Genomic DNA, 25,162 nt, shown 5'->3' with positions numbered 1-25,162 from the left:
AGGATCTCACCAACCAGCCCACAGCCCAGCACCAAGCCAGGAAAACCAAAGCGAAGGAAAACCTCCACATATGCATCAGAACAACCTCTCCCCTCGCAGCACCTATGCAAGAGCAGGTGCCGCTCCCTCCACGGGGCTGAAGCTTTGATTTCATCATTTAAACACAATGCAAAAATAAGCACCAAAACAAACAGATCCATAAAGCAGCAGGAACGCAGCAAAACAGTTGGAGACCTCTACAGTGAAAATGGTCTAAATCCAAGAGGCTTTCGTGCACACGCTGCTGAGCTTTGTAACTCCCCCATGGCCTTCAGGACAACCCGGGATGCACCGACGAGCAGGGAAATGAACCTGGTGGAAGCCTCTTTCTTTAAGTTTCTTTTTCCCCTTTAAAAAATAAAAGCATAGTGATCTTTTTCAAGGCATCCTCCTGCAGGTCCTGCCCTGCAGCCCCCAGACCCCCTTTCCCCGGCCACAGGTTATCGGCAGCGGGGCAGATGTGTGTAATTGCCCTGTCAGACAGCTGAAAGGCGCTCGCCCTTAGCTGATGCCACTTCAAAATGAAATTCTTTCTTTGGCATGGCTATGTCTGATATGCAGGCATCAAAGGGGAGGCAGCAGGTCGCCGGTGCCCCGGGCCACACATTTCCCTTCTAAAAGCAGGAATGAGAGTGTCAGCTCAGGGCCGAGGGGGCCCCGGAGACACAGCAGCAACAAAACCCCCATCCCCTACACCCACCGCAGCAGTGGGGTGATCCCCCCAAATCTTCCACACTGTGCATCCCTGCAAATCCGGGGATGCTTGGCCCCCATGTAGCAAAGACCCACTGCTGCACCACAGGGTGTGCGGAGGCTGTGGGGACCCCACAGCACCCTACATGGAGCCACCCAAAGGCATTCCAGCATCCAAGGGGATGTGGTGACCTGCTCCCATGCACCGGCACCCGGTGGGACAGAGGGGTAGAAAAGCCTCGAGGAGGTTTAAAGCTGTTATTTTGTTGTTGTTGTTGCCGAGAGAAATGCGGGGCCACGCTCGCCTCCCCCCGCGGCTCCCATCTCCTCTCTCCACCTGCGCTCTTCAGGGAGCCAAGGCTTTTGGCAAGCTTTCCACTCCTTTTTTTAAGTCGGTTTCAACCAAGCTGCCCCTTTCGGAGGGTTGTAAAGCTTCAGTCATTAAAGAAAAAACACAAGGCGCCTCATGCACCCTCATTCTACTGCCCTCCCTTCCCACTCCCGCGATCACCAAGGCACCAGCTCCAAACGCACCCACGGCACAGCTCCTGATTTTCCAAGCCAAACACAGTCCGTCCGATGCCTTTGAGCCAGGGGTTTCAGGCCTTGATAGCTCTGACTAACTGTACCTGCTCGGCTCCGATCGCCTTCCTGCTCGGAAGCAATTTGGAAAGGACACAGCACAGGTAGCTATTAGCTAACACATATTTAACTGCTCCAGATATCTTTTTTTTTTGGCATTGTAATGGGGTGATTTGATCTTCAAAGGACTCGTGCAAACCTTTGAAGCTTCCCAAAGAAACCAATCTCCAGTGGGGAGGGGAGGAGAAGGAGGGGAAAATGTTAATAGTTTTAAAACCTGGGGAATCTTGAAGATGGACGAAGGGTATAAAACCCAGTGGGTTTAGCATAAAGCCCTCAGGTAAATCTTCACCTTCTTTTCAAATGCATTTTTTGGCGGGTCGCTTTGCAAACGCTTAGGCCAGGTTAGCAAGGTCGGTTCTATTCCCAGCGGCCGGGAGAAGCAGCTCTTAATCTCCAGGGACCCTCATCTCCCTCGTGGCGCAGCCCCAGCACAGGGGGATCCGCGGTACCTCGGTGAGAAATAGAAAGACTAAAATTTGCAAAGCTTTTAAGGGGAGAAGGGTGGGGGGAAAGCAGGGGCAGGGGGTGGGGAAAAGATGAGGAGAGAAGATACACTCCCTGCCGCACTCCCGGCCAGCACAGCCTCGGCAGCACCCTGAGAGGTGAGACACAAAATGCGTTTACCTTTAAAATAATGACTCATTTTATTTTTTTCTTTTAATATGTAGTTATAAATATATTTTGTCAAAATATATGATCATTATTGTCAAAAAAAACATTTGCACATAAAGTCATAAATAAGGTCAAGGTGAATGTTTAGTTTAGAGAAGAGTCCAGCTATAGCAAGCAGTTCTGGGGTGGGACGGGAGGGAGAGAGAAGGGGGGGAGAAGGTGGCGGGGAAGGGGGGTCAGCGGCACCCGCACCCCTCCACCACCATCTCCTGGTAGTTTTTCAGGACCACCTTGTCATACTCATCCAGGTAGAGCATGGAAATGGCGCTCAGCTCCGTGGGCACGCAGCAGGCCTTGGGGATGCTGGAGTTCACCGAGTTCACCAGCGTCTGCACGATGGCGTGGTTGGTGGAGTTGAGGTGGTCGGCCAGAGGGAAGGGACAGTCCCCGTGGCAGTAAAACGCCTGGTACCCCGGGGGTGCCACGATCCAGTCGTTCCAGCCCACGTCGCTGAAATCCACATAGAGGGCATGGCGGCGGCAGTTTTTTTTGTTCTTGCGGGAACGCTGGTGTTTGGGGCTCCGGCGAGCTCTGCGGGTCAGCGCGTGGCCTCGCCCGTCGTGCCCAAAAGTGACCAGGAGCGGCCTGAGCTGAGCCCAGTCCCCGCGCCCTTGAGGTAAAGATCGGCTAATCCTGACGTGTTTGCCCTGATGAGTCTGTGCGTGGTGGAGGTGGGTCACCTCGATCACCAGCCCGTGGTTCGGTTGCTTGTCCTTGGTCCACCGGATCACGGCCGGGCTCACATCAAAGCTCTCCCAGCGCGTCACGTTGTGGTGCACCAGACGCGTGTCCAACAGGCGCGTAATGGCCTGAGCGCGCTCCGACAGCGGCTTCATCACTTCGTAAATGTTTATCCGGTGGAAGCCCCTCTCCCACGCCGCGCTCGGCTCCTCCACCTGCTCCCGGTACAGCCGCAGCTCTGCCGAGGAGATCACCTCGTTTTCCGGCACGCTGCTGAGGTTGAAGACGAAGCGGATCCAGGGCGTCTCGCTGGGACCCGGGATGCTCTCCAGGTGCTCTGGAGAGGAGCAGGGCAGGGGGGAAGCGGTAAAAGAGAAAGCAAACAAGAGCACGTCAGCCTCGGGGCGCCCAGCCGCGGCCCCCAGCACAGGACCCACGCTTCACCGGCCCGCAGCCGCCGGCACCTCTCTGCTCCCCACGCATCCCTCCGGCCAGACCCGTCCTGCTCGCTCGCCCTCCGCATGCCTGTGCCCAGAGCGGGTCACCCCTGCCTGCTCTCTCCCCCTTTCAGGAAGGCTTTTCCCCCTTCGCTTCCCTACCCCAAGTCTCTCCAAAATCACCTCCCCGGCGAGGTGCGGTGCCACAGAGCACAGAGGTGCCTTGTTACGGGGCGCAGAGGGCAGGGGGAGAAAGAGAAGCAAATTCCAAGGCAGTAATGATGCGGCTGGATTAATAATTCAGATTTACTTTGGAAAAGAAACATCCGCTAGGAAACATTTGGATCGGATTACAAGGGCCTATTGAATAAACCTTATAAACACACAGCTGTAAGTATTAAATTCGAGTAGGGGTTTTTGGAGATTTTTTTTTTTCTTAAGAGCAAAACCAGGCAGCAATCGCTTTGATAGTTCAAAAGAAACACACCAGGGGCGAGATCCCGCCCTCACTTTACTCCCGCATCCGATCCAGAGCCATTAAATCCACCCGAGCCCAGGGAGTGACCCCGAGGCAGAGGCACTGAAGGAAACTCGCTGTTGTCAACAGAAGTGAAAGCACCTCAAAAATATGGTCAAGCTCGGGTTAAGCACAGGATGCTGGAAAAAACACAGAGCAGCACGCCTGTCACCCACACGCAGCAGGCTGGGGGGGGGGCGGTTTTCCTCCCATAAATATAGGGCCAGGCACGTCCTCCTTCTAAATGCATTCGTGAGCTTCCAAACGCAAGGAAATCCCGATTGCTACTGGGGCTGGGAATTTACCTCCTCCCATCACTGACCTTCATGGTGGAAACTCCTCACGGTGTTTGCCCGGCTGGTCGATCGCTCAGGGTACTGCAGGCTAATTTCCTGGAGGTTTTCCTCCTCTTCTCCAGACTGCAGTCGATAGAGATCCAGCATGTAACTAGGAATGACGGCTGATTTGCTGGGCTGAGGCCGCCTTCGCAGCCCAAACATCTGCAGCAGAGTTGTTTCGAAACCCCGCAAGAGTTCATGGCTTTGGGCAGAGCGGCGTCCGGGTCCGGCTTGTCCCTGAAGCTCTGCGATTTTCTTCCTGCCGGTCTCCGGTATCAGGCTAGCATGGTTAGTACCTCCTAGCAGGACTTGGCATAGTAGGATGACCATCAGCATTCGGTTACCAGGAATCATGGTGTCTCTGGGGTGTAAAAAACGCAACAACAAGAAAAGTCAGGATGAGAAGCAACTCCCCCTCCTCCTCCTCCTCTTGCGAATAAACTTAAAAATAATAATAATGCTACTAACAAATGGCAAAAGGGTACTAGAAGCAGCCCCCGAGCGGCCCGGCGGGCAGGGATCGGCCGCTCGCCCCCGGCTGCTGGCCGCCCGCAGCCCCCACGGGCAGGCGGGTCCCGCCGCATCCCGGCCCCGCTCGCCCCGCCGGGTGAAGCTGCGGCGGGGAAGGGTCGCCCGGCTCGGCGGGACGGGAGAGTTGCGGGTTCGCGTCCCGCCGCCGGACGCCGGGAGGGGGAGAACGGGGACAATAAAATAAAGTTTAAAAAAATAAAATAAAAACGACCCGTAATAAAAACTGAAAAAGTAAAGAGTGAAGCCGAGGAAGAAGAGGGCTGTACTCACTGACAGCAAGCAAGGCATATCAGCACAGTCCATGATTCTGGAGAACCAGCCCGGACCCAACGCGCCGAAAGCCCCGGGGCAGCGGCTGCCGAGCGCCTCCCGCGATCGCCGCCCGGGCGCAGTGCGGCCGCCGCCGCCGCCGGCCCCGGTTTTCTCCCGGCCCCGCAGTCACGTGGAGCCGCGCACCCCGCCAGCCCGGCCCGGCCCGGCCCGCCGCCCCCGGCCCGCCCCCGCCCGGCCCGGCCCCGCGGGGGACGGCCCGGCCCGCCCCGCCGCCCCCGCCCGGCTGACGGCCCGCGGCGCCCGCCGCCCCGGGAAGGGGGGTGGAGGGGCCGGGCCGGGGGTCGGGACCCCGCCGGGGGTGGGACGGCGGAGTTAGCGCGGTCCCCCGAGGGGTTCCCCCCGCTCCGCTCAGGTGCATCCCCGGGGGGCACCGTGGGTGCGAGTGTCCCCGGGGCTCCCGTGTCACCGCACGGTCCCCGGCGGGCACCGCGAGGCCGGTTCGGGATGGGAAACTGGGCAAGGGAAACTCGGGAAGAGCCTTGAGAGGAAGGGAGGGAGCGCTTGGGAATGGGGAGCAGCTGCAGGGGCAGAGGGCCAGCGGCAGAGCCCCGGTTCCTCCCGCGCTCATGGCACCCGCACCCGCCGGGCCCCGGGGACCCGCTCCCAGGGCTGGGATCCTGCTGCCAGGCCGGGGATCATCACTGCTCCCTGCTCTGGGTTCCCACTCGCCCTCCGGATTTATCCTCCTTCTCCTTCCCTCCCTGGCTGCCAGAATAATAACACTTGCTCGCCCCTTCTCTCCAGACCAGGCTCCTGGACCCCCACGCGGATGAGAAGGAGTCGCCTTCCCAAGCCATGTGCAGCCACAACTGGCTGCTCCAGAGGGGTACAAACGGGGGTCTCCTAAAGGAAGGATCCTTCGTGCCCTGCAGTTCAACGCCAATGACACCCTGGACCAGCTTAGGGGTTGAGAGTAAGAGCCAGGCTTGCCAAGGCTTGGGGTTGTTCCCAGGAGGGGTCTGGGGACAGGTGTGGGGACAGATTGGTCTGCCACCCACACACATCCACTGTGCCTGCTGGGAGTGATGTACAAGGTGTGGAGAAGGCAGCTCCTGGGAAAGAGCCTCTAATGAAGAGCAATGGATGCCACATACTTTGAGGACACAACGTAGACTGAATAAGCCCATGAAAAAATAAAAACAAACTCTACCGGGGCATTAAAATATTGTCCCTTTGCCCTGCTGGGGTGTCCCTTTGTGTTGGCCAAACTGTCATCCACAGAGAGAAAAGCTGATTTATGAGACCAAAAGACGTGGCCATGGGAACTCCTAAATCCATTAATTAACCACAACCAAAAGCCAGCTCAGAAATGATGACTGTAAACCAGCACGTCCCCACAAACCGCCAGGCCGCTGTCCCCAAGCACACCATGAGCCCACAGCAGCACGGCGGCTTCCTCACAGCACCGCCCCAAAACTCACACTCAATCAGATACCACTTCTTTTAATATTTCACTTGGGTTTTTTTAGCTCAGATTTGACCCATGCATTAGAAAAGCCCAGGGATGTCACTGAAAGGATAGGCACAGATAAAAGGCAGTGCTGACACTGTAATATCTCTGAGTTATTCCTATACCACTCTGAGTTTAAAAGAAACATCTGTTAGCAAGGTATTCGGGCTATGAATCCATCAAAATTTGTGAAATATTGCTATCGCCATTTCAAATGTATCACACTGTGTGTTATTCTTAAGAAGGAAAAACAATTTTTGGAGTAGCTGCTGTGCAACTTTTTAAAGTTAAATAACATTTTCATTGAAAATACTCCAGTCTATAAACAAAGTTTACGCAAGGGCCTGTATAGCGCTGCTCTTAAAACAGACCTCGGGATTTGGAAAAGCAACCGGCTCCCTCTTTGTGGGAGCAGCGGCGATACGTTCCGCTCTTTGTCTGAAGACTTCACTCGTGTTTGGTTGGGATGAGAGTGTTTGAAATGTTTGTCCCTGGGGAATTCAGTCCCACGACATCCAGTGCCTGCTCTCGTAAGCCGTCCCGTTAAACCAAAATCCAACAAGTTGTGTATGTGATGCTGGTTAACTATGGCTCTGTGCAAGCTGGGGACAGAGATCCAGCGGAGAGCAGCGTGTTTTGGGCTTTTGGAGGAGGCAATAGCGTATTTGAGTAGCTTATTGCTTAGTAAGAAGTGTTAGTCATGGGGAAAGCTGTAGTGTTTATTCCGTAAAATGTAAATACATAACCCAAACCACAAAGGAATAACCATGGATGGAAATAGTGTAGCATTTACTGAGGGAGCTGAAATGCTTGTCTGCAGAAGCTGTATTTCCTTAGCTCCATAGAGAGTAATTCACCTTGAACGTAGCTTCTGCTCGAGCCTGTGGAGTTACACATGGGCTGAATTCGCTCCAGGCACGCTAAACAACTGAGTGTGTTATATATTCCAACCAAAAAACAGTGAATGCCAAAATCAAGCTAAAAATACAAATGCGGAAGGTTTGAAAAGCAAACACTGCTTAAATTCAGTGGTAGATACAACCTTGTGCATTTTAAAGATCCAGCACATCAAAAATAGAGAACATGATGCCTGTGCCACCTCCCCCTGCATCCCACCTTGCATGGGTTGGGTTGGTTCTTGCCTGTGACCCCATCCCAGCCATATTCGGGGACCTGCTGCCAGGTTTCTTCCTCTCTAACTTCCATGCAAAACCTTCTGGGGATCTCTGCGCTGGGCCAGCAAGACGACTGGCCTCCTCTGGAAGCAAAGCACCGGGTCACTGGGGACGTCACCCTGCAAAAAATGGCCAACGAGGTGATTCACGTGTGTACAGACCTTGACTGTGACAGAAGGTTTTTTGTCGGTGGCAGCAAGGACCCCGGGAGCTGGCAGGTCTCCTAGAGTCCGAGCCCCCAGCTCTGCTTGCAGAGGTCACCAGCTGAGCAGCAATTATGTGCTCTCTGTCGTTTCAACCCAGTAATCGTGGATTTGCCCAGACGTGTTCCTGATAAAATCCCAGCCACTCACGTTTGACCCGTTTCCAGGTTTGGTGTGCTCAGGACCTACCAGCAAGCGCCGCAGGTGGATGTTCAGCACCTCTAGAAATTAGGCCAGCTCTGTTTACAAGGCAAACTTCTCCTCTAATGGCAGCAGTTCAGGGGATGCCTCTGGACTCGGGGCAGAGAGAGATCTTCCCAAACCAGTTCTTGCATCCTGTGTTATTTTTAGAGCAGCTGTACCTTTTGGGCTCCAAAGTTTGCAAACAACCTGCATTGGGAAAACAAACAAACAAACACCACCACACATACAAAAGCCAAAAACCAAACAAAAAACCCCCAAACCTTGTCTCACCAGAGTTGCGCTTGAGCAGAAACAAGCTTAAACCCATAAATAAATAAGTAAAGCCACACGTCAGAGACCTTTTAATTATGTGAATTACAGGAGGAGATGCCCCACAAGTGTGCTAAGATCAATTCCCTCCTACCCTCTCCTTTCAACTGCTTAAGCTTGTCAATTAAAACAAAGGGAACTGAACAAACAACTCCAAGGGATTACAGTTTCCAAAGTAGCTCTTCACTAAAGAGCCGGATGACAACCGGTGAAAACAAGCGCAGCTGCTTGAATGGCAAAAGGAACATTTTTTACAACCACTCGAGATTTTCATGATTTCTGTGAACATTTCAGAGCTGGTTCATTTTTCTACCTTCTCTTGAATAAAGAAATTCATACTTCTCCTGAATCAGAGGGCTGGGCCCAGCTTGGATTTTATTTCTGCATGACATTAACTTGTCTCTACTGAGGTGGCAGGACCGTGTCTAGAACCACTCCAGAGCTAAGAAAAGAATCACGTTCAGGATTGCTGGTTTATTCCAAATAGGTTTTTTAGCAAATACATACAAAAACACTGTGTGGGAACACAAAAACAAATGCAGTTATAAAAAGGCAGTCTTTGGTAATCAGATCCACAGCAGTTGAAACAGCTGGATTGTCTGCTTTTCCTATTTTTAAGTTTTTAAGAATTATTTTTATTGTTTTCCAAATGCTATGCTATGAAGGTTGAGAACGTTTAGTTGCTTTTACTCGACTAGATCATTTTTTCACTTCTCAAAGATCCTCAAGACTGAGCAAGCCTAGAAATTCCACCCCTTGCTTTTTGTACGTACATCATCCATCTTCTACTGTGAGAGCACGAGGTCTCTGCTGCTAAATATTGTTCCTTAAGAGACACTTGTGCAGTGCATCAAAACTAGGAGGCCTGGGTCTTAGGGAGGTGCTTCAGTGATATGACACATAAAATAAAGGTAAAACTATTTCAATGGTCTGCTATTAAAATTCTCCTGAACTGGGTTAATGAAGTGTTCAGGAGAATTGTAACAGCAGACCATTAAATTAGCTTTACTTTTATTTTATGCGTCGTATCGCTGAAGCAACCTCCCTAAGGCCCAGGTCTCCTAATTCTGGTGCATCTGTTGAAAATTAATCTATCCATCGATTGGTTTCCTTGATCAATGTTACAAGAAGAATACGCACTGATCCCATGCAGCTTTTGGAAGGAAATGTTGCCTTTAGCATGTGTTTGCTTCCGCGCTGCATCACAGAATAACAATCATAGAAGGGTTTGGGTTGAAGGGACCTCTGGAGATCACCCAGTCCAACCCACCTGCTAAAGCAGGTTCACGTGGAGTAGATTGCACAGGAATGTATCCAGGCGAGTCTTGAATGTCTCCAGAGAAGATTCCCCACTCAATCAAAGCCTCATCCCTGAGGAGCAAGAAGGACCTCCAGAAGATGAAGAACGCATTCCTCCTCCTCTGAAATCCTCACTCATTAATAAAGACAATCATTCTTCCAACGAACACCACATGGCCATATGGTTATCTAAGATAAGCAGATGCATTTTGGATCTGTTATCATGAATACTTTTCAAGAATCCCACGAGCACTGGCAGCTCCCTTCTCGTACGTACCGCTGCTCTGTGTCTCTGGCAGCTTTGTCTGAGTTCGGCTGCCACTTGGACATTTCAAATGCTTTGCTCTTCCTCACCGTCTAGCCCCACTGCCAGAACCTACCATTCCACACAACCACGTGGCACCTCCGGGGTGCTGACATTTGTCTTTGTCCTTTAATTGTATCGTGAGATCTGCTATCACCACAAGCCTTAGTGGTTTCAAACACTTGCACAAGGCGTAAATAGGCAGAGCAGGACAACTGCTGCGAAAATAGGTCATGGCAACTATTTGATTTTCAGCAATAGCAAAGGACTTTACTGGCAGATATTATCACAATGTCAAATGTCGGCACACTGATGAATTTTGAGCTTGTTAATGTGAACATCCTCACCTGAAAGCAAAGAGGAAGGATCCTGCTCGGGATTCCCAGTCGGGAAACATGGATGTGCCCTGTGACCTCCATCTCCAGCAATAATAAACTGGTGGGGCTCGTTTGTACCAGTTGCCTGGTGACAAATAATCATCAGACCAAGGATCTTTCTTAGAAAGTGCTCAGGGAATAACCTTACACAATGAACTTGTACAAACAGAGCGTGAGCCTCCCATAGACATGTGACAAGAAAAAGGTGCTTTCTGAGGGAAAGGCTTCTTCTCCATTCACGCATCGATGAGGACAGAGGTTGTCTGGGCTTTGCAGGTATTCTTTGTCAAGCTGCTGTCCTACTCCTCAGTGTCACATGTCATTTTATAAACATGTATGTGTGTATAAATGTGTGTACAAGACACATGTATATCCATCACATTCAGCTAAAACACACAGGATCCTACCAAGGTGAGACCTTGATGCCTTAATCTAGTAAAAACAACCCACGTTAGTGAAGCAACTTTGTCAGGACAACCCAGTTTGCTGCAAATATCCTGCAGGTTTAATCCTTATGAAAGGGGTAATGCCCTGTGCAGCAGAAGGAAGGAGCTGGGAGAACCTGCTGTCCTTCCTGACAAACCTTTTAGCAGGACCGACTTCACCACGGTGCGGCAAGGCTCTCTGTTTTATCATTGATAAAGCAAGCCCACAAGTGAGGCGTTAGCTGGGTTTATTTTCAAGGTATAGACATTATTACTTACTATTACCTGCTCTGATCCATTCTGGGGCAACAAAAAATCTTTGTAAGCAGATCAAAGCCCACCTCCCCTGCCAAAAACTACTACCCAAAAGCATCCGATCAGGGGTCAACAGCGGCGAGACCTGATTTCATTTTTGGCTCTTTTCTACATAAGCAATTATGTATTTTCCCCTTCACTGCTTCCATCATACACAGACGCTGACTCAGCAGCCTGAAGAAGGCCTTTATTTACCTGGGAAGTTCAAAGGCGATAGGTTTGGTGCAGTGCCACAAGTACCAGGATGCCTAAAGGACCAGATGATGAAGGAGTTGATTTGGACTTCAGAAGGTCCAGGTTCAGCTTTGTGCTTCTGTGACACTGGCTGAATCACCAGGAACCTGCTTTATCCAAGTGGCTAAGCGTATGCTTAACAGCGGACAGTAATATAAAAAAATGGGGAAAGAAGGCAATTAGAATTAAAGGCATGTCAGCGTGTCCATTCTGGAAGAACAGGAGCACTTGGCACCGTTCTCAGAAATAAAGCAAAAGCAAACTTTAGTTCTAACCAGGTCCTCCAATTCCAACCCAGCATATAGAAGGTTTTCAAACCATTTCAGTGGGGCTCCAGCCCCTGGAAACATATTGGAGGAGTACATGAGTCAGAGACTCTGTATGATCTCTCATTTACAGCACATGAAACACGAGTTGTCCTGCCCCATATGTCGAGGAGAGACACCCCGTGATGCACGTCTCACCTACAGCAGAAAGACCTGGGCTGACTCTCTCCTGTCTCACTCGCTAGAGAAGAAGAGCAGAAGGGAATTACTGCTGTGGGACTTTTCAAAACCTACAGGAGCAAAATCTCCTGCATAAGGACGAAGCAAAAGGGAATATGCCTGGAAACACGTTGTAGTCAAGAGGTGGGTTTCCAGCATTTTCCAGAAATGCTCGTCAGGGCTTTAGATTAGTGGCTGGCAGCCGCATGGCCCGTGAACTGAAGGGAGGCCAATTTCTTGACCTGTTAGCCTTCAATGCAAAGACAGTCTGTAATCTCCCATACCTTATCCAAACGATGTGGGCAAACCAGCGTTGGATGTGCGTACCATGCATGTCTAATCCCGCAGGCAAACCAGGCTTGCTATGAAAGAGCTTTTGCAGGTTCTCCTTATTTTGTTTTTTAAAATACCACTCACCAAACAGCTTACAGAGGAACAAAACTGGCTCATTAAGAAAGGGAGAAAAAGGACTTTTAGGAATCTAAAAATCAGTTTGAAGAAGAAAAAAAAATGAAATGGCAAAAGGGGGTGAGTCTGAAAACATTTAGCTCTGTCTTACGAAGGGACTCTGTTATGAAGGGACCTTCAACGTGAGGGGTTGGTCACCCACCCAGAGGTCCACCTGACAGAAGGGTTTACAGAGCCAGACCCCAGAGGACAAGCAGGAAGACAGAACAGGAGAGAAAACCGATATGGGAAAGAAGTGAAAACCAAGAAGGCAAATTCAGTCTGGGCAAAGGGCCAAGGCAAGGCCAAGTGCAATTCTAGAAAACGGGACAGAAGCCAAAGGCACCAAGGTGTCACGACAGGTTAGCACTCGTCTGCAAAGACAACCCAGAATGACGCAACTGGCAGGTGCACAGCATCACCCAGATGTGAAGAGAAATAGGCTTAAGACTAGATTTCTGAACTAAAGGCTCAGGATGAAGAGCCTGAACCAGCAGGTTCTATTTGTGCAGCATCTGGGGTGAGCAAAACACCAGTATCTCCCAGTACTAGCCCCCTGGGCACGCTGGTGTTACACTTTGAGTCACGGCAGGCAGAACTAAGTTGCAGCAATTTCCCTGAGGACCTCTTTGATCCCCTGGTCGCACCCTGCATTCCTGCTTGTTCCACCTCCGTCCTGCTGACTCTGCTGCCTTTTCCCACTTTTCCCACCCTCTGTACACACACCTGATAAGGCAACAAGACTCAGAACCATGTATTGTATGCAAATGACACCACACCCCATTTCGAAGAAATATTGCAACGAGCAAATGTGCAATGTCATTTATAAAAAAGTGCCATCAGCTTATACATGTTCCTCACAAAGACCCAACACTGAGAGAACTCCACGGCTGCCAAAAACACAGAGTAATCTGCCTCCAGAGGCCCTCAGCAAGTCACTGCATCTCCCATCACTCTTTTCCCACATAACAGTTGGGTGAAGAGGCAAAGCGGGGCAGGAATTCTGCTGCCCGTCCACTTTGGACCAGGCTGAGCATGGGAAGGGGAGAGGAGAAGTTGAGTGGGGTTGGAGCTTGGGCAACTACAAGATGAAAATGAAGTGGATTAAGAGTGGAGGATAAAATGAGAAGGCCAAAGAAGACTTAGAGTTAATAAGGGGAGGCTTAGATCGGATAGTAGAAAAGATTTATTCCCAGAAAGTGCTTTCGGGCATTGGAAGAGGCTGCCCAGGGAAGTGGTGGAGTCACCATCCCTGGAGTCGTTCAAAAAGCATGTAGATGAGGTTCTTAGGGACATGGTTTAGTGATAACAGTTGGACTCAAGGATCTTGAGGGTCTCTGCCCAACCAAAATTATTCTATGATTCTGATGAGTATTGAGTCAAGGATTGTGGAGACAACCTCCAGATCTAAAGCACAAAATCACAGCCATCCAAAGTGAGCCTGACAGAATGTCCCTCAGTGTGGCGCCATGCAGGCAGTTTGGATTTGTAAAGCTGTCTTGTGGTTCATTTCTCTCTCTTGACACCTTTGGCAGATGCCAGCACTGTCATCATTCCTTTTTTCAAAGGTTCCCCAGCTGGTAAGCCACCAAGAGCGCAAGATGAGACCATCATAGAGGAGATGCCTTGAAAGGCAGGTGTTTCTGCCTCTCTATTCTGCTCTGGTGAGACCCCACCTGAAGTCCTGCATCCAGCTCTGGGTCCTCAGCACAGAACATGGACCTTTTCGAGAGGGGCCAGAGGAGCCACAGAAATGATCTGAGGCTGGAACAGCTCTGCTGGGAGGACAGGCTGAGAGAGTTGGGGTGTTCAGCTGGAGAAGAGAAGCTCCGGGGAGACCTTAGTGCAGCCTTTCTGTGCTTAAAAGGGGCTGATAAGATGGGGACAGACTTTTTAGCAGGGTCTGTTGTGATAGGACAAGGGGTGATGGTTTTAAACTAAAGGAGGGAGATTCAGGCTAGATATAAGGGAGAAAATTTTTATAAATATGGTGATGAGAGCCTGTCCCAGGTTGGCCAGAGAGGTGGTGGATGAACCATCCCTGGAGACATCCCAGGCCAGGCTGGACGGGGCTCTGAGCAACCTGAGCTGGTGAAGATGTCCCTGCTCATGGCAGGGGGGGCACTGGGGGAGCTGGGAAGGTCCCTTCCAACCCAACCTGTTCTATGATTCTGTTCTACGACACAGATGGCACAAGTGGATCAACTCCCTTGTGCTTTCTGCTAGGTAGAGGTGCCTGAATGTATCTGTAGGGTTAAAGAATGGTTACAGCCTGGGGGCTAAGCAATAATCAGCAGATGTAACTAGGCTGCCTATGCTTGCAGGAGGTGCACAGTGACGCTGTCTCAGAGGTAGCTCCCAGTCCATTCTTAACCCCTTTTGGGAAACAGAGAATTTCTGTCACCTGGCATCATCCGTTCCCTGTCCACACAGGATCACCCTTGCCCTGTTGGGCAAGATCTCCTTTCACCTAAACCAGCAAAACTCAACGTACAGTCTGAAAAAAACAAACAAACCAAAAAAACAACAAAACACCAAATCCCCCCCAAATTTAGATAGAGAGATAGATAGATAGATAGATAGATAGATAGATAGATAGATAGATAGAAAGAAAGAAAGAAAGAAAGAAAGAAAGAAAGAAAGAAAGAGAAAGAAAGAAAGAAAGAGAAAGATACCCAACAGAGCAAGCGGATGAAAGGCTTTTTTTAAATAGAAGATAAATAAAGGTTGGGCCCTGTTCTGTTCCCAGAGGCATATAAATGCTATGTTCATACATTTTAGATTTTTCCCAGCAGCAACAGAGCTCCCAAAGCGCTTTGTCTCTGCGGGGTGAGCAGCCCCACGTCTCCCCTGGCAGAGGGCAGACAGAGTGATCTGGTTCGTGTTACCGAGCGGGATCAGATGATCGGCGAAGATCCATGATGCTGAGCAGCAGGCGCAGCTGGTCAGCAGCTCACAGGTCACAGGTCCTCCTGTCTGAAAACCCTCCTGCACCTTTCTTTTCCCAAGTTATTGGCGGCCCTTCGTTCTCCAAAGAGTTTTGGTGCTGCCAAGCTTTATGTACTTACCCATCTCTACATGGGCAGATTTTAGCACAAGGGCATTGGCACAATGTGATTCAGCTCACATCATTTTTTTATCATCAATTGTTCTGTAAAACTGGTCATTTTACTGCCCCACGAGAGAAGAACAGTAAATCCAGCCAATAAAACTGCCTCACATCATCCCTGGGTCTTAGGAAATGTAGGTTTGTCACCCTTCGCTCTCTCTGTACACTGCTAGATTTTCTCCACATGATTTTATGCTGCTCAGACATCTAATGACCTAAGTGGTCCCAGGAAAGTCGAATTGGCTTCTCCTGCAAAAAGCCTGGTGTTTATTTGCAATTTAGCTTACCTGACTTGTTTAAAGTGTTATCAGAATGCATCCACCTCCTTTCTTTTCTTCATTTTCACTAGATATCCAAGATTCGCTTGAACTGAGAATGCTTAAAGCCTCAGGCATGATCCTGGGTGTTCTCAAGACTTAAATGCTACTGCTTAAAGAGTTAAAGATCTAGATGGCTGCACTAAGAGGATGATAAACTAATCACTCAGTCACTGCTGGTGAGCCTGGTGTCATTTACTGAAACATGGAATGCATTTAACAATGTAAAAGAAACTCCATGCAGTGCAAAAGCCAAAGATTATTGTTAGATTGTCAAGGTTTACTTCGGAGAAAGTCCTCAGTCTAATTACCTACGTTTAAGCAACAGAAGTATTTTTCCACTCATTGAAGAAGTTAACATTTGCCTTTCAAGCCAATGGGATTTTTTTGTAAAAAAAGGGCTGTGGATTATTTTCAGAGAACCACAGAAAATTATGACAGGGACTGGGTAGAATAAATAACTCTTCTAGAGGACAGTTGAGAAATATTTCCTATCATCATAAACATAACAAAAGTAGAAATAATAATTACAGTAGTAGCACTGCACATTTACCTATTGATGTGTATCTTTCTGTTTGGTGAAATTGTTTGAAAGAAAAAAAACACGTGACAGAAATACACTTTTTATTTAAAAGTCAGGCTCTGTTTGGGTGTTAAAAGAAGGAAACGCTTCAAGTAATTTTCCCTTCAATCTCTGACCTATGAAAGAAAAGAAAGACCAGGTCCAAAATTTTGGTTTTGCCTTTTAGAATTTAGTGAATATTGGCATTTTTTCTCTAGCATTAAAATGGGATCTCAGTCAAAGATCAAGGTATCAAATATGAGTAAAAGATCCAAGGAATTTTGTGAGGCTCACCCAGTGAACATCCAAGCTTCAAATAATGTCAGTTTGTTAACTTTTACTGTATTAAACTTAAATCAGAATGGTATGGGTACAACTCCATTGTGCTGAGGAGTTGGCACAGGACCCTGTCCCCAGGTCCCAAATCCCAGAGCTGCTGTTGGTGGATGAATCATCAAGTGTCCTGAGTTGGAAGGAACCCACAAAGATCATTGAGTCCAACTCCTGTCCCTGCACAGGACACCCCCAAAATTCACATGGTGTGTCTGAGGACGTTGTTCACAGAAGGTTTTCATTGATGGGGAAGGAAGGCCCAGAGTGGCAGAGGATATTACTCCAGAGCAAAATGAAGGTGTGACCATGGCTCATCTTTGCAGAGCAGTGTCACTTTGACCTCGCAAACACAGGCAATAATAGACAATGCAGCAACATGGGTTTTGCACGTACTAACAGCTTAACAATTTTCTGGAGACTCCGGATGGGTCCTCTGATATGGCCATAGCACGTCCTTGCAGACAAATATCAATTTGACCTTGCAAACACAAGTAATAATAGAAGAGGAAGCAAAATCACCTTAGCAAGTGTTCTCCAGAGACTCTCTGTGGGCTCTCTGCTTGCTGGCTCGGACAAAACTTGGCCCATGTCTTTGGTACTGCCACCCAAATAACTTTTGGGAAGGCAGAAATACATATATTCTTATGACACCTACCTTCATGACAAGCCTGACAAGATGGCACATGATGATTTTTCCTGCGGGGTGACAGCCAGTGGCTCGGGCAGTTCTGATGTTGGTTGGGGCAGTCTCTGCAGAAGCAGGGAAAGCTTCATCCTGAACCACAGGATGAAAATCCAGCTGTATGGGTGGAAATTTGGCTGATCAAATGGAGAATTCTCCAGCATCGCCTCATCCTGAAATGAACATCAAATATAGATCAAATTGCTCTCAAATGGTGGGTATTTCTCTGCACACCTGAAAAGGGAATCTAAACGAGTATCTCAGGTGTTGCTGTCTATGCTGTAGAGATCTAAAGGCAGAAAACACAAATGCTCTTCAAAGGAACCTGTTGTTCCTGTTGTGTAAACCTTTCCCTCTACAAAGAGGCAACATTTGCCCTGGGAAGCACCACACTTGCCTCACTGCATTTCATGAAGGAAAAAGTGCAAACACTTTAAGATCAGCGGGACCAAGAAATGGTTCTACCAACAGGAACCCAGAAACCTTTGAAATACACTCACAGCTCCAGAGGCCCTAATCACTACTGCAGAGCAAACCACGTCCACCTCATTTATACATGCATGTATTTTAAGAGTTGAAAAACCGCCACTCTCATACTTCTCAGCAGCTAATAAAAATCCTTGTTAGCAACATCTGGATACAAGATAAGGGAACCTTGCAAAGAAACATGAGGTATTCAACAAGTTTCTGCAGTGGGTTCATCATCAGTCCTCTGAGGACATCACTCCAAAGTCCACTGAGGTGTTGGGGTGTTTTTCCATTGACTTCATTGGGCTCTGAACCAAGACCTGAAGCCTCCCTGTGGTATTTCAGACATTTATTTGTGTTTGATCTGTAATAAGATCTTTCATTTATCTTATTTCTGTAAAAACAAATAAAGGCACAGTACAAGAAAGCAACTAAACACATGCTTATCTTTAAGCATATCCCTAAACCCATTCACTTAAAGTCTTTGGGTCCTATGGACTCCTGGGAGAGAAAAGCACATGCTTAAAATCAAACATGTGCTCAGGGTCTTTGCTCATTAGTGATGGCCCTGTGTCTTATAGGGCCTTAAACACATCTTAGAGCATATGGGGTTTTAGGCTCCACATGGGAGAAATTACGTGGAGACCATCTCAGATGTGCAACTTCTAGTGTTGTATTTAATACTAGAAGCCTGTCTTTAATGGCTACAAGACTGATTCTGTTACAATTCCATTTACAAGTAGCTAAGGGAATTAGAGTTTCTTAGATATTTGTAAAAGTAAGAATATCTAAACCCAGAGCCTTTTCTCTATTCTTACTACAACACGATCCCATCATGAAGACCAAACTCATCAAAGCAAAAGCTGCTTTTTGGAATGCATGTGTTTACTGGCATCTCGAGAGCAAATGTGTCTCACTTCAGCCAAAATATTGTCCCTGGCCACCTTCACTTTGCTTAGAGGAAGCACTTATGCATCCTCTAGAGTCTGGCTCTTAGAAGATAAGCGAGCCTTTACCATCGGGTCAGACAGCAAAAGGAAGACCATTCCCGGTAATTTGCACAAAGCAGAAAGCATTTTTCTTCACCACACCTTATTTGTTTTGGACATGTACTAAAGAGTGTTAAAACTCTCGGCTATCTGGATCACAGACGAGGACTGAAATTGAACATGTCTGACAAGTCAAAGCAGTGTTGTCTCCAGTGAGAGAACATTTGGGCAGTTTCTTTGCAAAAAAGGTCTTTCCATAGGGTTTGGCTTGTCTGAGAGCTACTTGCACTTTCTGCTGTTTACTCCACATTGGCACAGGTACCACATGCCTGATAACACAGAACATTTTGCCATCTCAGCATCTCCTGTGTGAGGGCTGAAACTTGTTCTTCTGTGGTTTCTACACTCTGTCTCTTCCTTTTAACATATCTTCCTGAATTCCTTTTTCAAGATGCATCAGCACACTTCACTTCAAGATGCTCTTGGCCCTTCAGTTCCCTCTATAAAATTTTATGCTGTCCCATGTTTATAGGTTCATTGTTCTGCAGGCTGAACAACGAGGCCGTATTTCCATGTCCATTAACGAGGAATCTGGATCAGATGTTAGCACACAACGTGTCTCTCGAGTTAGCCAAAGCACGCAGTCTGCTGCGCCTGCTGGCTTCGCTATTACCTGAACCCAGCACAAAGCCTTCAGAAGAATACTTTTTAAAAGAAAAGCGATCATTTGAATGCTTTACATCATGTGGCTGCAGTGTCTTTGATCTGGAACAAGATTTACCACAGCTTCACGCTTACCTTTGAGTAACGTGTGTCATCAATCTGAACCACCAAGAAAAAAAAGGATGCTGTGGGCTTTGCTGGCCTAGAAGCATTAGCAGCATAGTCCTCCATAATCCAGGATCTAGGAAAACTCCTCAAACAGCTTCAGCCCAGTCCAGGCTGTTTTGAGCGTGGAAAGGAGGATGAGCACAGGAAACTCCTCTTGGATCCTTCTGTAGACCACAGTTTTTAAGTTGACATTGGTAATCTCCTTAACTCCTTGATTCTTCAGTGCCAAAGACCCACATCACAGTCACTCTACAGAAGAAAATTTTCTAGCACCTTCTCTGAATCCCAAAACGGCAAATCCAAAGCAAAAGGGCCCAGGATGTCCATCTAACAATAACCCTTTTCAGCCATTTGCTCTAAACTATGAGACACTCTCCCAAATCAGCTGTTACACAATTGTAATGCCCTGATTACAGAATGACGTATTTACTGAGTTTGGAAGGGACCTCTGGAGGTCACCTAGTCCAACCCCTTCCTCAAACAGGGTCAGATACAGCAGGTGGCTCAGGACCTGCTGGATCAATATCTTGATCCAACCCTTCCACGCATGCTTGGAATGTTTGGAATAGTTATTCTCTCTTCCTTCGGTTTCATGATCCTATCAGTAGTCAAGATGATGTAGAGAACTCAGGTTCTAAGAAGACTCAGTCTGAGCCATTTGGTGGCAAGTGGGATATTACACAGAGGATACTACTCTGTGGAGCTGATGGAGCAGACAAGGGTTAGAGTTTTGGGCTCTGGTAGATGGCTGGGTTGATGGATGGCTGAACACAGGAGCAGCAAGAGTCATCTTCTCCTTCTTGTCAAATAAATCACCCTTATAGAGAGAAATGGTGGCAATCTTTAGAGCATTCCTTTCTATAAAAAAGATTTTCACATGGACTACAGCCTTGGGTAGTATATGTTTTTGCAGATGAAACAGTTTTACTGGTATTTCCAATGCCTTCTGAGCAGCTCATATAATACAGGAGAATATTGCAACCAAAACAGAAGGTAAATATCAGCATTTTCCATGTTGAGTCTCTGATTGCATTAAATGTCCAAGAGTTACAATGCACTTTTAAACTATATTTTGAGGTTGACCTACATGTCATGTTGCAGAACAAGGGTTTATATCACTGCAGGCAAGTGGATTTTAGAAAGTCTGCATGAAGGACATGCCATGCGATTAAAAATTACCCCTCTCTGGTACCCTGCCCGACGCTTTCCCAGAAACCACTTTGCATAAAACCTGTGGAAATGAAATACTGTCTTCCTGCCGGTAGCAGGTATGTGAAAGAGTTTCCCAAGGAAATCTGGGGAAACAAAATTTTGTTCAATATACTTCCTAAACCCAAAGAAGAATGGAAGGCTGTACTCTCAATAGACCTCAGAAAATTCACTTCTTTCACCACTAGATTCCTGTTCCCAATGCTAACTCTAACCTCTCTGTTTCCCTTCCTTTCTACACAAGATTGATTCACAGAACTTGATTTAAAGGATGTTTATTTCCATAACAAAAATGATCAGGGGTCTAGAAAACATGACCTATGAGGAAAGATTGAAAGAATTGGGTTTGTTTAGTCTAGAGAAGAAAAGACTGAGGGGGAGACATGATAACAGCCTTCAACTATGTAAAAAGTTGTTGCAGATAGGAAGGTAATAAATTGTTCTTCATGTCCACTGGGTATAAGACAAGAAGTAATAGGTTTAAATTGCAGCAAGGAGGATTTAGGTCAAACATTAGACACATTTCCTAAGAGGAAGGACAGGTGAGCACTGGAGTAAATTACTCATGGAGCTACAGACTCCTTGGCACTGTTGAGGCAAAGACTTGTAGGAGTGGCACAGATCTGGCAAATCCTGCCTTGTGGTAGAGGGACAGATGATCTCTCAGGGTCCTCTCTGTCCCTTTTCCTACTAGTATGTATTTATACAGACCAAAATCATCACAAGTGTCTTTGTTCCATAGTATGGAAAGAGAAAATCTTTTTAGAACAGAGATCTTTACAGCTGGTTTTATCTGTAGCGGCTGTGTATTTGAAGGCATGCACATTTATTTCTATTTAGATAATTAATTAAAGGGTGAATTTTACAGCTCCATCCCCCTGCACATGTTTTCCTTATGGTTCATGTTATAAAATGACATGTCTGCACCCTATTCAAAAGCTGATAAGAAATACGGGACCCCAGACAAGCAGATCCTGTCCTATCTGGATGTGATGTCTGTAGAACCAGTCAGCATGACCATCATCTGAAGAAGCCTCCTCCACTTCAGATCTTCGGGTCTCATAGCCACAACTATAAAAATCACTTCCATGCACTGCTCAAAATGAGAGTTTTGGAGGAAACACATGGAACTACCATGTTCACAGAGCACGGACTGATGGCCAACCTTGGCAGACAAGGTCCTTGTCCTCCTGAGGCGGGCAACTGAGCCCCACAGCACATGCAGGGCTTGGATTTTGAACCCCAGCTCTGCTGGCACTGGTTGTGTCAACCCACCCAGTTCACCTCCAGCACAAAGGACAATGGAATTGCTCTTTAAAAAATGCATCGCAACGTCCTGCCATTGCAAGCAAACCTTGGCCATAAAAGTCTTTTATCAGCAAATTCAATACTCAGTACACAAACGAGGGGATGCTTCTCCACACACTCATTGGTTCAAAACAATCATCCTCCACACATTTAGAGGAGTAAAAACCAGCCTCTGACTACTGAAGAAAATACAAATATGATCATTCAGTGCTGAAAGAAATCTCCATCTTATGGCCTCAAGTGAACTAAGATTGCTTCGCAACCTAACAGAACATGAAAAGGTTGAAAATTATGTTTTATGTGCAGCAAAGGGAACATTTTTTTTGGAGCTAAACTTTATGGAAGTAAAATGATTCTGGATCCACTTGTGACTTTTTTGCGTTGTCTGGAGAGCAAAATTCGCCAGCCTGAGGCAAAATTTGCCATTTGCACCTTAAGAGAGCTTTTGTGATTCAAATTTTTCATTATTTTAATCCATTTCAAACAGCATTGGAATTAACTAATATGTGGAAGTCTGGGTTGCTTTCTTACTCAAGGACATCCATCACAATTTGGTCTGAATGAACTTTCAAATAGCTCTCCCATTCACCAGAAAACAGTTCCAGAGTGGCCAAGCCCAAGGATATACTTGTGGCAAGTCCAGAGACAATTTAGCCTCTATAAAAAAGAAACAAATATGAGAAAAAGGCAAGAATATTTGGGTCAATCTTTTTAAAAAGTTCAGATTTTTTGTCTGAAATGACTTTTTGAAACTCTTAGCATAACCGCATTTTTAAAATGTATTTTATGCTTACACACATGCACATAAATATGCAACCCACCAAGAATAAATGAAATATTTTATTTCAGGCCAATGAAACATTTAGTATGGTACCAAGAGGTTTGGCTTCTTTAAGAGAACTTCGTTCGTTGCTAATTTAGTGCTGTTAAACATGTACAGACATTATGGCACAGAACATTTCACAAAAGGTGTTTTTCCTTCATGTTTCCAATTCAGGTTCCTGTAAAAAAGCGGGGAGTCCTACAGGTCTTGGTGGATGGGGCTGGTCTGATATCAGGGTTTGTCTCCCTCTGCTGGTGTTTCAGCTTTTAGTGTCTGGAATGGCTGGAAAATACTAATATTTTCTAAAATATTTGACAAATCCAGGAGATATGCCTCATCTCTCTAATTCCTAATTATTATTACTGAGAGCAAGCACTGGCTGTAGGGCTGGGCGCAATGAAGTAAAACCATGTTGATACATCGATACTGATTAGGAATTACTTTTTATCTACTCACACTGGTTTAAGATTCTTTTTCTGCTATTGCTCGACCTCCTTCTTGAATCAAACCTGGGGTCCTGGGGTCCCCAACATGACAGGGACATGGACCTCTTGGAGCAAGTCCAAAGGAGGCCATGAAGATGATCAGAGGGCTGGAGCACCTCTGGTGTGAGGACAGGCCAAGAGGGTTGGGGTTGTTCAACCCGGAGAGGAGAAGGCTCCAGAAGATCTCATAGCAGCATTCCAGTACCTAAAGGGGACCTACAAGAAAGCTGGAGAGGGACTTTTTACAAAGGCAGGTAGTGATAGGACAAGGGGTGATGGCTTTAAACTGAAAGAGGAGAGATTTAAGTTAGATACAAGAAAGAAATTCTTCCCCATGAAAGTGGCCCTTGCACAGGTCTAGTCTGGAGGAAGGTGTCACAGCCCATGTCAGGGGGGTGGAACTAGACGACCTTTAAGGTCCCCTCCAGCCCAAACCATTCACAGAATCACAGAATGACAGAATGTTAGGGATTGGAAGGGACCTGGAAAGCTCATCCAGTGCAATCCCCCCATGGAGCAGGAACACCCAGATGAGGTTACACAGGAAGGTGTCCAGGCGGGTTGGAATGTCTGCAGAGAAGGAGACTCCACAAACCCCTGGGCAGCCTGGGCCAGGCTCTGGCACCCTCACCAGGAACAAGTTTCTTCTCAAATTTAAGTAGTACTTCTTGTGCTCCAGTTTGAACCCATTACCCCTTGTCCTACCATTGGATGTCATCGAGAAGAGCCTGGCTCCATCCTCCTGATACTCATCCTTTATATATTTATAAATATTAATGAGGACACCCCTCAGTCTCCTCCAAACAAAAGAGTCCCAACTCCCTCAGCCTTTCCTCACATGGGAGATGCTCCACTCCCTTCAGCATCTTTGTGGCCCATTCCATGACTCTATGTTCATCACCACCCAAGTCACACAACAACCAAACAGCCATGCCACGGCGGGCATGTGTGCAGGTCTGTTTAAACCAGAGCCCATCAAATGCAGGACTTAAGTTAATCTTCACGTTTTCCCACTTTATAACTGGCAGAGCTGAACTCTGCTCTCAGGTTATGCATGAACGGATAATGCACTGCTTGTGGAAAGTGCAGTCCAGGTCTGGTAGCACAAAAGGCAAAATAAAGACCAGGAGGAAATGTTGATCAGTTTAGGACAGGCTATTCACGATTCTGAAGCTGGGCACTGCAGGTGATCCTAGTGACTGTAGAGGAACCAAGTCTCAGAGCCAAGAAGCACAGGCATGCAAGTTCGAGACTTGCTCCTTTGACTTTGAACTGATAACATTGTCAAGAATAATCCCATTAGACAGGACTGTTTCCCTCCACTGATGACAAAGTGTGACAAATCGGACAGCTCTCATTTCTCCATCTAAAGCTATGAAAGGCAAATCTCATATTCCTGAGACAGCAATTGCACCCCATGGGCTTGTGCCCTCAGATTACCATGAAATTCTTGTCTTCCAGGTGGATTTAGCTGGTGAGGGACCTATCCCAGAGTCTCTCACATCGGGGCACAAACATTTACAGTGATCTGGCAGCACATCTAGAAGTCAGGAAGGCGATACACAATACCATGTATACATCACCTGGTAGGATTCATCTTACCTAACTCTATCCACCTGAGAGACAAGCGCCAGGTCTGAGCTCATCATATCAGCTCCCCGAACAGTCGACACAGAGATGCCTTTCCAGAGGGCAACTTATTCCATGACTTTGAGACACCCATCTTTGGCAAGATAAATCCAACCCTAAGAAAACGTTATCGCTTACATTTTTCACGTCAAAATAAAAGATCACTGTCAGCTTTCCCACCTGGCAAACAGCAGAGCAGATCTGTACTCGTCACTCATCCGATGGACACGTGAAGCTCTGGAGAAGGCAACAGAAATGCCCTGAACTACTTCAGCTGAAAAATTATAGACATTTGCCTATGTCA

General features: G+C 47.4%; 1 protein-coding gene across 5 annotated transcripts in view; it reads right to left on the bottom strand.

Moving 5' to 3' along the window:
* Positions 1-1,996: 1,996 nt before the first annotated feature.
* Positions 1,997-25,162, bottom strand: part of BMP4 (bone morphogenetic protein 4) — a 34,595-nt gene continuing 11,429 nt past the window's right edge. The window contains exons 2-7 of one of the 5 annotated variants that reach the window (XM_065063170.1): positions 17,090-17,289; positions 11,143-11,316; positions 7,904-8,104; positions 7,453-7,630; positions 4,007-4,383; positions 1,997-3,067 (exon numbers count right to left, since the gene is read on the bottom strand). In XM_065063170.1, coding sequence (XP_064919242.1) covers positions 2,226-3,067; positions 4,007-4,383; positions 7,453-7,499 — 1,266 coding nt within the window. In that variant the 5' untranslated portion in view covers positions 7,500-7,630; positions 7,904-8,104; positions 11,143-11,316; positions 17,090-17,289 and the 3' untranslated portion in view covers positions 1,997-2,225. Of the gene's footprint in view, positions 3,068-4,006; positions 4,384-4,823; positions 4,986-7,452; positions 7,631-7,903; positions 8,955-11,142; positions 11,317-17,089; positions 17,290-25,162 lie in introns of those variants that run through there. The other 4 variants (XM_065063169.1, XM_065063171.1, XM_065063172.1 and 1 more) reach the window with 4 other exon arrangements.

This window comes from Columba livia, chromosome 5, assembly GCF_036013475.1.
Source record: "Columba livia isolate bColLiv1 breed racing homer chromosome 5, bColLiv1.pat.W.v2, whole genome shotgun sequence".
Taxonomy (NCBI): domain Eukaryota; kingdom Metazoa; phylum Chordata; class Aves; order Columbiformes; family Columbidae; genus Columba; species Columba livia.
Note: the sequence above shows the minus strand (reverse complement) of the source record. Positions and strands in the feature narration are given on the sequence as shown.